General features: G+C 40.2%; 2 protein-coding genes across 2 annotated transcripts; both read right to left on the reverse strand.

Annotated features, from left to right (window-relative positions):
* Positions 1-1,072: 1,072 nt before the first annotated feature.
* her3 (hairy-related 3) lies at positions 1,073-2,246 on the reverse strand (the record flags this gene model as incomplete). The annotated part of the gene is made up of 4 exons (XM_083895462.1): positions 1,073-1,542; positions 1,806-1,887; positions 1,991-2,086; positions 2,193-2,246. 4 exons carry the CDS (start codon positions 2,244-2,246, stop codon positions 1,073-1,075), a joined length of 702 nt encoding a protein of 233 aa, XP_083751588.1.
* A 6,765-nt stretch (positions 2,247-9,011) lies between these two features.
* LOC310931566 (taste receptor type 1 member 1-like) lies at positions 9,012-13,464 on the reverse strand (the record flags this gene model as incomplete). The annotated part of the gene is made up of 6 exons (XM_083894753.1): positions 13,361-13,464; positions 12,828-13,143; positions 11,965-12,690; positions 11,626-11,832; positions 10,327-10,450; positions 9,012-9,937 (listed from the first exon to the last, which is right to left on the reverse strand). Exons 2-6 carry the CDS (start codon positions 13,113-13,115, stop codon positions 9,012-9,014), a joined length of 2,271 nt encoding a protein of 756 aa, XP_083750879.1. The 5' UTR covers positions 13,116-13,143; positions 13,361-13,464.
* Positions 13,465-14,814: the final 1,350 nt, after the last annotated feature.

The raw sequence follows: 14,814 nt of genomic DNA on the forward strand, positions 1-14,814 counted from the left end.
ACAACTTCAGCTTGAGTACATTTTTCGGTCAGTACTTTTACTTGAATGGAATATTTCAGCACTCTTTCCCCCTCTGGGAAAATATACTCATTAAGGCTGATTCTTAATTTTAGATCAAATATGGCAGCGCTTGATCAGCGACACTGTGAATCCTCCAGTTCACATGGTTGCATAGTCTCTCTCCGCCAATCTGTGACAACATCTGATTACTTTGTTACTTCGTGAGATCTTTTCTTTAAAAAAGTCTTAATAAATTCTTCAAAAACAGAAACAAACAAATGCTCGCCATAAGGTGCTGGAGCTGTGATACTTTGATTTGTGGGAAAAGAAAAGACACACAGTTTGGTTGGAGGCACCGGGTCCTCTGCGCTGCACAGGCGCGCCCCTCTTCCATGCAGGAGCGGTCTTTTGAGCATGTGCCATCTGAAAGACATGTGGGCGTTTCAGCGATTCTCCTCGCTGTAAGGTGCCATCCTTTCCAGCGATGCTCATAAAGAATGGAGAGACACTTTATGGCATCCTGACCAAACCAAAACAGCGGAAGAAATCCATAAACTTTAAAAGACAGGAGAATGGTTTTGCGCACATGGAAAGTAGGCCACAAAAGAGGCAGAGGCAACGGGGCATGACTTAAAATAAATGAAATAAATATTGGCGAAATAATACCTATCTTCTGAAGGCACTGTTTGGCTTTGCTGTCCAACTATTTGATTTGAGCGCCATTTCCTCGGTACTTATGCGTGAACCAGAGAAGAATGGAAGATCTTGGATCTTGTCTTTTTTTCATCAAATATCTCCTTCATTTTATAAATAAATTGGATGAATAGAGGACAAGAGACAGAACATATGGCACTCTCTAATTAATAAATATAATCAATTGATCAAAAGCTTTAAAGGACTTCTACTTTGGTCATACCATGAGGCTGAAAAGATCATAATGTAGAGATGAAAAAGACTTTATTTTTGCAACTTTTATTATGAAAATAAAACATATAACATTGGCAATATAAGTAATAACATTTGTGAACATCTATACAGTGCATTTATAGGAATTAAGTCAGTATACAGCTTTCTACCAAGGCCTCCAAACACTGTGCTGAGTGTTTGAAACTTCGTCCCTGTGTCTCACAGAGAGACACTTTTTGTGACTTGATCTTTGTTCGTTGTTGTTGTGCGCGGGCGCAGCAGCGTCCACAGCCTGTTTTACTGCAGCTGAGCTTTCACTCGGTCGTAGACGGGACGTGGTCGCATTGTTCGGTTCCGGTGCTTTGGTCCTGACTGTGTTTCTCTGCTCGTGTGCAGCGTCCGCAGATGGAAGGAGCCCTCGCGCCTCCTCCTTTGACTCAGCCGCGATCAGGCCGCTGTCCATGGTGCTGGAGGCTTGACCTCGTCCCAGAGAGCGGCACAGTTTACTGGAGAGCTGCGATAGCATCCAGTGATCCATCCCGTTCAATGTGTCTGTCATGAAGTACTGATTGACGTTTGCCAGACAACTGCGGAAGCCGTTTTGGTAATCAGAGAACTCTGAAGCAGCGACAGAGCCTGTGACAAAATGAGAAACATCTTAAGGTCAGAGATGCAGCTAATAAATGCATACAGTTTTCTTATAGCACACATTAGCAGAGTATCTGAATATGTGAAGTCTTATATATACTGAGTATCAGAAAGATCTATGTTTCACCCATAGTTTGAACCTTCCCTTCAGGAAAGCGCTTGTATGATGACATAATTGTTATGGAACTTCGGGATCTCCAGTCAAGTTTTACTTATAGCTTCCATCTATATTTGAAGAGACTTTAACTCACAGCTCTGGATCTTTTGCAGGTTCCTCAGATGTTTCACAGTGAGCTCCAGGATGTCGGCCTTCTCCAGTTTGCGCTTGCGAATCTATGTGTAAAGAGATGACATTATTGAGCCAGTTCCCTCTAATGATGTAATTAACAGTTAACATTAAATGAAGGTGTGTTTTTCTTTCCACCAGCATACTTACATTAGTGCTGTAGTAACTCTCCAGAAGAGTTTTTAACTGGTCCAAACACTTGTTAATGCGAGCTCTGCGTTTCTTCTCCATGAGTGGTTTGGATACCTGTTTTGAAAAAAAATATATAAAAATTAATATTTTATACAACACTTTTCAATACAACATTGTCCTCCTTAAAGCTGGTTCCTCTCAGTGTAGTTGTTGAACGCACCTTGTGTCCAGTGATCGGCTTCGACTTTTCTTCGCAGTCTGTTGTCGCCACCATTCTGTTCGCTTCGACTTGAAGTTGTTTTCTGTCCCTCTGAGTAAGAATGGAGGAGCTGACCCTGGGTGCATTTATATAGAGACACTCACTTAACATCTCAATGCAAACAGTCCCGCCTGTCTCTTGTGCCTCATGAGGGACGCATGACGTTGCAGATCAACCCAATCAAACGGCAGAATACGCCATTTTTATTATACCGTTGGAAATATATTTTATTGATTATTTCTCACAGCTTCTTTATTTATGCATTTTAATAATGACCCCATTTCTTTCAACTTCATTTTGTTTTTAATTGTTCCCTTAGTTCTTTAGTCAACCAACAACATCATGTTAACAAATAGTGACTTGAGGAGAGTGAAAGTAACAAATTAATGCAACGTGAAATAGATTATTGGCGTGCATACATGTTGCATTAAATTTAGTGCCAATATCCACTAAACAACGTGTGGGGCAAAAACAGAAATCAGCGTATAATCATAATCATAATGTTTCTTTTTGGTGAGCATGTGGAAACTATTGCCTCCTATAGTTAGTCTTTTATATGTGAGTTTCACGCCACCCGCTCGAAGGCAGCACCGTGGTAATTCTCTTCGTGTCCCCAAGACATTTCGATTTTCTGGTGCCTCCACGAGTTTTAAAGTGTTACACCTGCGAAGTGTCACGCGATTATCAAACAGCATGTTGACCATTTTAAGCCAAATATGCAGTTATGTAGTAGTTTTACACACCAACTGCACTTATGTAACGAAGATATTTATTGAAAAATTGTTAATTCCTGAGGATTCTTTTTGCCATTGTGCGTCTCCAGGTTTTTGTTTTCTTACCAGGCGCACTGAGGCACCGAGGAGAATCGCGGGCCGCCCCTTATCCTCGGTCCCTCGCCTTCCGATTTTCCACACTCCTCTCTGAAAGGAGTGAAGGCTTGGGAAAGTCATACCAGCAGAAACAATGTCTTGACTAAAGGCTCTCTGCAGTCCACTGCGCATCATGTGTGCTGCCAAACTCAAAACACTTAATTGGGGTGAATTAAAACCACTGTGTGCAGGCCTATATATGAATGTGTCGTTATAGGGATCGTTTTTATTATGATTTTTTTTATTCCCTTTAGTTATTATTTGGTTTTGTTTGTGCAGTGAAATGATCATGGCAATGGTGAGACACCCATGTTACCCACATCTTCTTCTTCTTCTTACTTGATCCGGTACACAATGCGTGTGTTAAAACGGCTGAGGGCCTAAAGAAGGGGTATTTGTATTCAGTCTGGGGAGCGCACCCGTGAAAAGAGGCCAGTTTATAATGGTGCGCCATTGATCTTTTCTTTGCGTCTGCTTTGTGACCACAAACGTGTGGGCATCAAAAGACTCTCGCTCAACTTCTAAAGTGAACACACATAGCTTCACTTCTCCTCATTCAGTCGATAATACAACAAGCAGAATCTGCTGATTCAAAGTCAAATACAGTCTCATCTCTCAGCTTTAAATGTACAGATTTCATTTTCATTGCCATAGGTGTTTTTAAAGTGTATACATGTGTATATAAGATGAGTTAATAATTGAATAGTCCCACAACGAGGCATATTACAGGAGCACAGTGCAAGGGTGAAGGCAAAACATATAGATGTTTTAATTGTTGGATCTAATTAACATGAATTACATCGCAGAAGTGACTTTTCAAATGTGAAATGTGTCAATCAGGCTGAAGCACACGCATAATGTCAGGCTTGTGCCACTCGACACTAATTGCGTAAAATGTACCGAAACATTGCAGGCCACAGTTGCGCTGCCGTTTTCTGAAGGGTTTAATCGGTATGAAATTTGGCCGAGGTGTCGTGGTGTAAGTGAGCTCTCTGTTGTCCTTTGTCCACACTCAGCGCCACATTATCTGCGCTTTCACGCTCGCCTTTTAACACAAGAGCGTGGAGCGTTGATTTGCGCCTGCAGTCATGGCTTCAACAGAGTTGCCTGTCTTGTTATTCTGGGCAGAATTTCACCGCTGATTACTCGCTATAATTTCAATTAGTGTTGGTTTTTCTATTGCAGAATGACAGGGAGGGAGTGGTGTTTTTTTTTTTTATTAAAGATAATTTCTCAGGGAATGTGAACAACAGCATTAAAAACGATTTCCCTCCAGTAGCACATCGCATCTCTCAAAAGCCTCAGTTGTCATCATCTATCCATGAGAATGGCGCAACACGAACTTGTGTCCCAACTAATACAAGTGCCATTAAATGACAAGTTAAGTGTATGTTTATAAAAAGGCTCAGGCTCTCGCTTCACTTTCACTTTTCAGCCTCAGGTCATTCATTAACCCCATCAGACCTTTGTCATGGATGCCTGTCGGTGGGGTCCTGACAATGCTGCTGCAATAATTGGACTATTGGGGAACTTGTTAACAACAATTAGTGAAGCAATTATGCAATTACTGCAATCAACTTTTTTCTGCCTAGAGGGAAACTGAGACATTTGCAAGCCAATGGTTAGGCCTGCAACAAACGACAGCCTGTCATAAAAGAAATGCACTTCTGAGGAAAACACTGGGTGGGTAATTATGTTTGAAAAATAACAAAAGACGACAAAGAAGCATGTGATTTGGCGCCGTCCATGGATTATATCAATGTAAAATTACATTTATAGATTTAGAGAAACACGTAATACAAACCACTGCAGGCTGTAACTGTCAAAGTGTAATTGAACACACTCTGTATATGTGCATATGAATGTATTGCAATACATGCATGTTAAAACCATGATTTCATTTCAGAGCAGAACACTTAAAATATGCAAACACAGGCGCGTAATTTGACGCACCTGGAGCGGAGCAAATCGATGTACCGCCTTCCATTCACAGTGACCCGAGGCAGCGCTGGTGTGACTAAAACTCTCATTGTAAGAAACACAGTCACAGTAAAAAGAGCAGGTACATGGACTTGTGGACTGGGGAAAAAAAATATTATAAATATGGACAGGATTGTGGGGAGAGCCACGCGACGGACCTGTTAAAGAAGCTCTGATCAAACATCAAACAGAAAAACAGCATCATGAATTTCTATAGAGTGGTCTTTGGGTTATTTAAAGACTTCTTACTTTGGTTTGGGAACACAATGGCCAGTGTTTGCCTGTGTGTGCCAGGGTTAGCGCATGAAAAGACCAGAGGTGCCCATTAACATCGCTTAGGCTTTTTTTCAAGGGCCGAAATGAACTGGCTGGAAAGTAACTTTATAACTCGCTGGAGGATGAAGCCTTTGTCGAGCTCTGAAGTGAAAGACATGAGTGCCTAACAAAAGGCGAGCGCCATTGTTCAACACTAAAGCGCATGGGCATTGACGCGCCTTGAATTGCAAAACATCTGCCATTTACTCTGAACGACGTGAGCGAGATTTGAATGAGAATGACGAGTCCTCGGCGCACTGTCTTTAGCCGCGCGTAAAACAACAGGCTCATGAGCGACGTGGAAATGGTTGGAGATTAAAAGCACATCAGAACAAACCGTTGCATTACTTGACTCTCGCCACTTCATGAAACAACACTGTCATTTTCCAGTCCCTGAATCTCTATACATGCGAACTGTAGTCCACATTACTGCATTTCGGCTTGATGGATTTCTGATGAAGTGATGAAGTGATAATGAGGATGAGATCCAGCTCTTCATGCTCAGCCAGTCTGTCAAACCTCGGTTAGTTTTGAAACAATAGCGCACGAACTAAAAATTAACCCAAACGAATGGTTTAGTGAAAGGGACCACAGTCTATGTTGACAGTAAATATATTTAAGCTCACTCAAAACTCATTAACTTTGTCCATCTTTGTTTTTAATGCAAAACAATTGTTTTTTTTTGCGCCTAACTTTTAACTGAAGTTAATGAATAAGGACCAGATCCCTCAGCATCCACGATGGAGACGTCACCTCCTAAAAAAGGATGATATTTTAAGGGCCAATCCCATATGGCGACCAAATGCCAAATAATTCTCCATTCAAGTGCGTTTTGTTTTTGCCTCTTGTGCAGAAAAGGAGAACCAGTTTGCTGGCCAAGTTTTTCCCATGGCGTTCCCTTTATCTGACAAAAGTGGAAAATTGAAAGGTACCAGTGAAAAGCCACGGGGCGTTCCTCCGATTTTCCTCGCTCCATATTTTGTAAAAACAGAAATATGTGTGCGTCTCCCCCCTCGGCACAACCGACACATTTAAAAAAAAAAAAAAAAAATCTAACAGCCTTAAATACTATATTAAACATTATGCACCTGAGCAATTAAAATAATACAAACGTGTTTTCTTCAGCTTCTAATCTTTTTAAATATGTAATTAAATGTTAGTGTTATTCTTTGTCATCCTGAAACTTCATAATAATAGTAATCATTGACTAATCATCAAGTGGGTGAATGCGCGACAAAAAAATCGCCTGACAACGTGTGTGGTGACTGTAGCCTGATTGTGAAATTGGTATGAAATTGTCAATTTGTTGGTGTCAGCGTTCAGCTCCCCAGACGCGCCATATGCCATGCTAAGTGGCACTATTTACCAATTCGTTCCTAGTTTCACGGTCCATCCTCCCCTTCTCCGTGTCAGGAAGCTGAATAGCCGCAACAAAATGGCAATTTACCCGCTGGAATTGTCACATACCCCCTGCGGCCAAACTCTTTCCGCTTGGCTTGGTGTGGGCACCCCGGCATGACTGAGCTTCACGGCGTGAAACTTTAAATGGAGAAGGAAATGGATGGTGGACCGTCACTAACCTCCTGTCTCAGGTCATCGTCGTGGATCGTGGGGTTGCAACACTTTGTGGTTTATGGTCCACACGCCCCCACATGGGAATATAGCAACAGGAAACTTTAAAAATAAAATATAAATAGTTTGAGTTAGGGCCGGTCCTAGATTGGGATTCGGTGCCCCCCCCCCCCCACCCACAATGTCACCCAACACACACACACACACACACACACACACATTGATAAACAAGTCGTAAAACACTACATAGTATGGTAGTCAATAGTGAAGTTTACAATAGAAGTATGGCCCCTGCAAGCAAAAAAGATCACAATAAGAAACTGCAAATGGAAACATAAACAAAACACTACATTACATATCATTTATATTTGACTCATCTGAACTTCCACACACTCTTTCCTTTGTCTTTACTTTACTGGTTAATCCTGTGTTTGTCCTACTAAATCTGCTGTAAAAAAACGCCTATTACGCCAGGTTTATTCAAGACATGTACATACACATGTTGCATGAGTTAAACTCATTGACAGCTCGCTAAAAGACCAGCTTTAAGTCGCATCACTTCATTCCAAATTCCAATGATCACAGAATTTGGCAGACAGAAAAATTATAGATGACTGATAGACGCCACTAGATGGCGCCCTAGGCGACTGCCTATAATATAAACTATAAAGTAGTATCAACTATATTATAGTTGATACTACTTTATAGTTTGGAATATTTGAGGCACTTACTTACTTATGCCTAGCTCTTGTTTGTACCCAAAAGGTTGAAATGCACTTGTTGTAATTCGCTTTGGATAAAAGCGTCTGCTAAATAACATGTAATGTAACATGGCCTATGCTGGCTCTTAGGTGTCGAGGCCAGACAACAGCAAACAACAAATAACTAACACAATAAATGATATGTAGACTCCTGACACACATTTGAGGTAGAAGAAAGCACTTTAACTTCAACAACTGAATAGACGAGGACACCGGCGACAAAGACACCTGCAAAATAACAACTTTCGAGCCAACAGTAGTCCCCTTCTGTGCAGGTATCTCATTTCTATTGGCTGCAGCTTTTGTCACATTTATTTATTTATTTTACCTAAGTCAGTTTAGAACCAATTCTCATTTACAATAATGACTGGGCAAGGGGCAGCACAAAAAGGGGGCACATAAACAGCACAAAAAAACAGAGCAAACACCAACATCAAACAATATTAAACAATGCATAACAGTCACGTGTTGAATACAAATGGTTAAAAGCAACAGTCGCAAGTTGTTGCCCTCACTAAGTTTTCTAACTAAAATCTAAATCTTCTATTAATATAGGTACTAATCACAGCTGCATTTTGTTTCATCAACAGTGGATTGAGTGGCAATACACTTTCACGAGATAAACTAATAAGTGAAATTAAATAAATCCAAATATGTGCAATGAGAATGCAAACGGATCTCAATGTGGTGACTGGTGTGAAAAATAAAACCAGATACAGTTTGGGTGTAAGGTGGCGCCATCATGTGGTGAGATTTCTCTGACACGTTGCTTCAAAATACAAATTCCATGCTGTTTTCTTTTTGTTTTTGGTAATAATAATGATAATCATCATAATAATAATAATTCTTCATTTTGTTTATGAATAAATAATTATTATCACTCTTTCATGTGAAGGATTTGGTTTGAAAACATCACATAACCTTGAACAGATCATCAGCCAATAACTGACCACGTGGGTCGCTTTATCATGAAGCAAATTTTTTATACGTTCATTTATTATTTTCATATTTATTTTTATGCATCATTCAAAACTGTCACCAAACATAGTCTATTTAGTCCTAAAAATCACTAATCTCTAACAAAGCTAAAGTTTCTGTTTTAAAACATGTCGAGAACCATGTTGTGACATCAAATGAACCTCATGATCAACTATAAGTGATTCATGTCTTTATGTTGTCATTGTTATTCCATTCCATAATCCAAAAGTAGAAAGATTTACAGATTATTACAAACGTATTGTACATTTTCCGAGCGCCTGCTGCACCACTTTCCCTGAAATCAGCTACTGGCTAATTGTTTTGGTATAATTCTGAATGAGTCCTTGGAAATACTGCTGTGTGTTTTTGTGAGGTTGAAAAACGATAATGTAACATTTTGGCATGAAATACCACAGCAGAAAGCAGTAGAGACTGAAGAGTACTGCCACAGCATTAAGAGTTGTAATACCCTTGCCACGTGTGAGGCTGTGGTAAGTGGCAAAAAGGACCCAGGTGACGACGAGCAGGAGCAGACAGAAAGTTATTACTTTGGCCTCGTTGTAATTTTTTGGAAGGTCTTTTCCCATGTAGGAGAAAACGAAACAAAGAGAGCACAACAATGAAAGTAAAGTAATAGAAGGATAAATGACTGTCATATTCACGTCACATTCGAGTATGATTTTGTCCGGGTACCACAATGTTTCTCTGGGCTTCGGGGGTTCATATATATGGCCAATGAGAAGGAAGAGTGCCTGGGTAACCGATACCACAGTGATGACCAGCCATTGTCCGTGATATTTTATCCACCAACTGTGGGCGTTGGGAAACTTGGCAGCTATTTTGAATATACCAACAATCTGAAAAGAGCGCACAACAAAGCACGAGATACAAACAGTGTAGAACAGAAAGAATGGCAAGTATCTCAGGACGCAAAAAGAAAATGTTGGCTTGTCAATGTAAAAGAACACACTGAGACTACTCAGACCGAGGCAGCCTAAGATTAGGAAGCACATTGGTCCACCAGCAGATCTGACAACAGGAGTGTTGTAGTTCATGGCAAAGAGAACCGACATGGCGAGTGTGATGCCCACCAAGACCAAGGCCCCGACCATGATCAGTATGGCTGCACCGTCTGTGAATCTGATGTACTCCACCAGCCGAAGTTTACACGATGTACTTCCTTCTTTGGACCATTCTGTCTTCGCACATTCTATGCAGTTGTATGGATCTTCTGTGTAACACAAGAGATGGACATTTTTTTTAATTTAAGTTTAGAAAAGATAATCAGGCACATTCTGTCTCTCTCTATAATACTGTAAGGTCTCATCCTTAAACATGTTCTGCTCAGATTTTGCTTCATTTAAACTTTTGACAATTGCAGGGATTTGATTTTACTTTATCTTTTAACAAGACAAATCTGGATATGATAATAAAGGGAAACTGGTTCACTGCAAGTCATTTCCTCAACAGATTTGATTCATACGCATAGCCAAAAAGTCACAGTGGAAGGGGAATTTGAAGTGTAATTCCTCCCAGCCACAGAAAAGAGTTTAGCAAGCAACAATGATGGCGCAGTGTTTGACTTTTTACTCTTTCTTTCTGTCATGCATAATGATTTACCTGTGGTGTTGATATAAGTTCCAGGCTCACATATTTTACAAAAGAAGCAGCATTTGTGGATTGCGTTTTCCGGCTCCTTTGCAAATCCAACAGGACATTCTGGGGAACACACTGAAGTCGGAACCTGCACAGCACATGTATGGAACAATGACAGAATGTAAGTGCAGTGAAAAATAATGCTGTGGAGGCAGCTATTAACAGGAAAGTGGCCATTTCCATTTGTGAAGATGTTTTATAGAATTGAGCTATCCAAATAGACATGGTTTATATGGTTTCAATAACTTATTATTTTTTTTGCATAATATTTAGTAAATCTTGTGTCAGTCATACATTTACACCTGATGATTGTTGTGTGGTCTATGCAACTGAAACATAAATACAATTCCACTTTGGGAGAACGACTGGATCAATCACTGAGGATGTTAATTCATTCATTCATATTCTACCACGTCATGTATCCTCTTCATGAGGGTGGTGGGGGTGCTGGTGCCAATCCCAGCTGACAAAGTGTCTCTCGGACAGGCCGCCGGTCCATCTACCAACTACCATCCATTCACACACTCAAAGCTACGGACAATTTAGTGTCCAATTTGCCTTATTCTCAAATTTGCATGTTTTTGAACTGTGGGAAAAAAAAACACTTAGGAAGTGCAATAATTGCCCCCCCCCCATCCCCCAACCCCCCGTGCACGCCACTGGCTGCATTAGTTTCGACTGTTTGCATATGTAAATACTTCATCATTGTTCATTCCCAACCCTACTACACAGTCTGTATGAATCAGAGAGGGCGACTAAACTGGAACTCCTGCAAAGAGCAAATTCAAAGTAAACACATTGTGTTACCTTTGACTTGTTTTTTTATATTTGAAATGATCAAGTCCATCTAAAAATTAAAAAGTAACTTTATTCGCAAACATTGATCGACACCACAAAATTTGACCCCGATCCAAGATGCACCAGTAAACATTGTTCTACATTGTTGATATGGAATTTAAAATTGTTGTGAAATTTTAAACCTGATAAAAGGCGATCGATTGCAATTAATTATTGATCATGATTAAGAAAAAAATAATAACGTGACAGCCCTGTGGACACATTGTATATGTAAAGCTCACTGGGATAATGTATGTTGTGATTTGGTGCCATTTAAATAACATTTTATTTTATTTGATCTGTTCACCCAATAGATTTAAACCAACTTTATGCAGGGTTGAAATTCTTCAACATACAGCACATTGTAATAAGCGTGCATGGAAGTGCATAAGTAGAACATGATAGCCTACTACAAAATTAGCTTACCTCTCCATCTGTGAACCACTTTATTAATGTGCTGTTGATGGAGAAACTGGATGATTTGTAAAAGTTATAAGAACCGATCTCCCGTGGAACACCACTCTCATCCCAGAAAACTATGGAATAGTATCCGAACCTGGGGTCACCATTTTCATCAAACTGAATTGTTTGATTTAAAAGTGTAAAATTTGACTTCATCAGCTGTGCTTGGACCTGGTGTGAAGACACACAGTTAAGACGACAGTTACATGCTGTACAAATGAAACAAGTTAAATAATGAACAATGGGTAAAAGTTAACTTTTAATAAGCTTCATCATTATGAGTATTTGTATTTGTATACTCACCAGATATGGGTACACTGTTATGTTGTCATTACATGTGCCGGCTCCACATTGCAATACGTTGTGTAAGGCATGGGCGATGGAATATACAGCAGAATACACAGCGAAGGAGAAGGATGGGTCTGCAGTAACGACATCTTCAGCACTCAAGCTGCTGCAGTTGTAAACTTCAGTACAAAACCTGATTTCTTTTTTGTTCTCACAGAGAGTCTGACTGCGAGAGGAATAGATGTAATCATCAAACCCAGGTATTGTAATTTTTGACTGCGCGATCCCAAGCACTGTGCCAATATTCCCGATTCCTTTCATCTTGGGGAGCCTCGTGTGCAAAGCCCATCCATCATCTGCTATCCAGACCTTGTCTGTGATGTTTAGCTGTATCGCTGACTCAATGAGAGTTTCAGCCCTCACTTTTGGAGCGAAAACGACAATTACGTTTATTTGCTGTTCATCGATCTGTCTGAATATTCTGGAGTAATTAGAATTTTCATTTAGGCCCTTATTGTATGCCAGGCAGATATTGGTATCCTCAATTCTGCTGATGAACATTTCGAGTCCATCGTTGCCAAAACTATTATCACTGTTCAGGAAAGCAACCCAGTGCCATTTAAAGTGTTGCAAAATGTCCACGATCACTTGTATGACATCTGCATTTGGACTCACTGTGCGTGAGAAAGAGGGGTACACCCATTTGTCTGATAGGACAGAGCTAGAAGCTGCGTAACTCACCTGCCAAAAGAGCAATAAGGAAATGAATCATTTCTGGTGACAATTAATCGTCAAATGTAATGTAAACAAAAACTTACATCAATAAAAATTCTTAATTTTAATGGCTACACGTTAAAATGTAGTAATAGTAAACTTACCATGGGAATAATGTCCACCATGAACAGTGGGGCAATAGTCAGTGCCTGACTGCTTGAAAAGGGACCAACCACTGATATTACTTTGGGAGTGTTCAACTTTGTTTCACGTTGCTTGTGTGGTTCACCCCGAGCTTGGAAAAAATCATTGTCTGAGAGCAAGTCGAACATTTCAGGAAAGTTGTGAGCGTCTGAGCAGTAGTCAAAGATTTCGTAGCCAAGAGATACATTTGGCAGTAGGTCGGTGGAGTTATTGATTTCCTCTACGGCAAATCTCATCAACTGAAACATTCGATAGTTTGAAGGAAATAAGGTTTGACTGCAAACAAAGAAAGAAAAACCAGCACGAGAGTCAAGTGTTGCTTCAAAAACACTTTATATTGTTGTAGCAAAAATGAGCGTGAGAGCTACTAAGCTGTAGCAATTGATCTTATATTGCAAGGTGATTGATATTGTGATAACAATATATAATATACCCGTTGCACTGTTTATCCGTCATGAGTTTCAACTACAAAATATAAGCACATAAGACTCACCTGGAGCAATTGATACCTTCTGGTCTGTCGTGAAAAACGGTACTACTGATGTAATGAATGTTAAAAAGTCCACCTAACAAGTAATCTCCTTCCAGATGAAACTCTGAGGCTGAGACACTGCTTTGAGTCGAGGCACAGAGAATACATCCCAGCAGACACAGAGAAGCAGGGAGACGTTTCGTCATCGTTATCGTTTACCAAACTGATGTGAACTACACTCATATTTGCCTCTGACTTTTGTTGTGACACACAGGTGGTGTTTTAGCCTCAGCGATCATTTCCATGCATGTGGGATACATGGTTGGAAGAGAACTCACAAATCAGTATGCAAAAGCATTTTAAGGTGCTGCTGCATTGGCTTCCTGTGATACAAGGTTGAAACAACCACCATGATGAACAAACAAGGCAGCGCCTTTGTCGTGGATCAATATGGCAGGCTTTAAAACTACACTTTACTTTTAAAGTCGCTCTCTGTCATAGACATAGATTTATATAGATAGAAAAGATTTCTACCTGCATCGTTTTGGAGACTGCTTCCTTTTACCACAGCACTTATAGAAGACAAGAGGAGAAGTAGAAACCCAATGTGATGCGACCCTTTGTTGAGTGAACCCAATTTGAAGCCTTGAGTTGGGTATTTTGGTCAGCACCATGTTGCTTTCATTGATTAGAAGTGCAGGGGTGGGCCACACTGTGTCCATGACTTAAAACATGCTGCGAATCCACTTGATTTTAAACGAGACCATCATTTCTGAAGTGGACATCATGGGCTGTTGAAGAAGATCTGAAACTAGTTATTGAGGACATAAACCCCTCATATAAATGTTCACCTACAGTGTGAGAAATTGAATGATTTTCTCATTGACTCAGACAGAGCACACGGTTCAGACACAACATGACGGCTTCCCAAAAATGAAGGCAACCACCTTGATCACCCCTGGGAGGCTGGTCATAAACTCTGCTTCTGCACAGACTCTGGTCTCAGATAATGTCACCAGTACGAGATGGTTTCTCCCATGTTAGGAATATTTTAGCTCATTTTTGTACAATAAGTGGAGAAGTTTCATCCATACAGTTAGTGGTGCCAACTCAGACAGCTGGGTCTCCTCGCTGACTCAGATGTGAGTCATACCATGCAAAAGTGCTTTTTTCCATGCACTTTTTTCTTCACTATATGATCCCCATACTTTTTTGGGCTGATATATGAGACAAAAAAATGACCCCCACATAACCAGCAATCTCCTCATGTGGGACAATCCAGACAGCTCAAGCTATGCTCTGGTATTTTTCATAAAGAAGAAATGACACTCCTGATGACCGAGTTGCAACAGTTTAGCATTGGCACTCATGTTTTTTTAGTTTACTTTTTTATTTTTTTGCAATATGAACAATTAAATGGCCAGTCTTGACACAAGTACAGTTCCTGAAAAATCGCTAACAACATATAATCCAAT

Source organism: Microchirus variegatus (assembly GCF_963457635.1).
Source record: "Microchirus variegatus genome assembly, chromosome: 9".
Lineage (NCBI taxonomy): Eukaryota > Metazoa > Chordata > Actinopteri > Pleuronectiformes > Soleidae > Microchirus > Microchirus variegatus.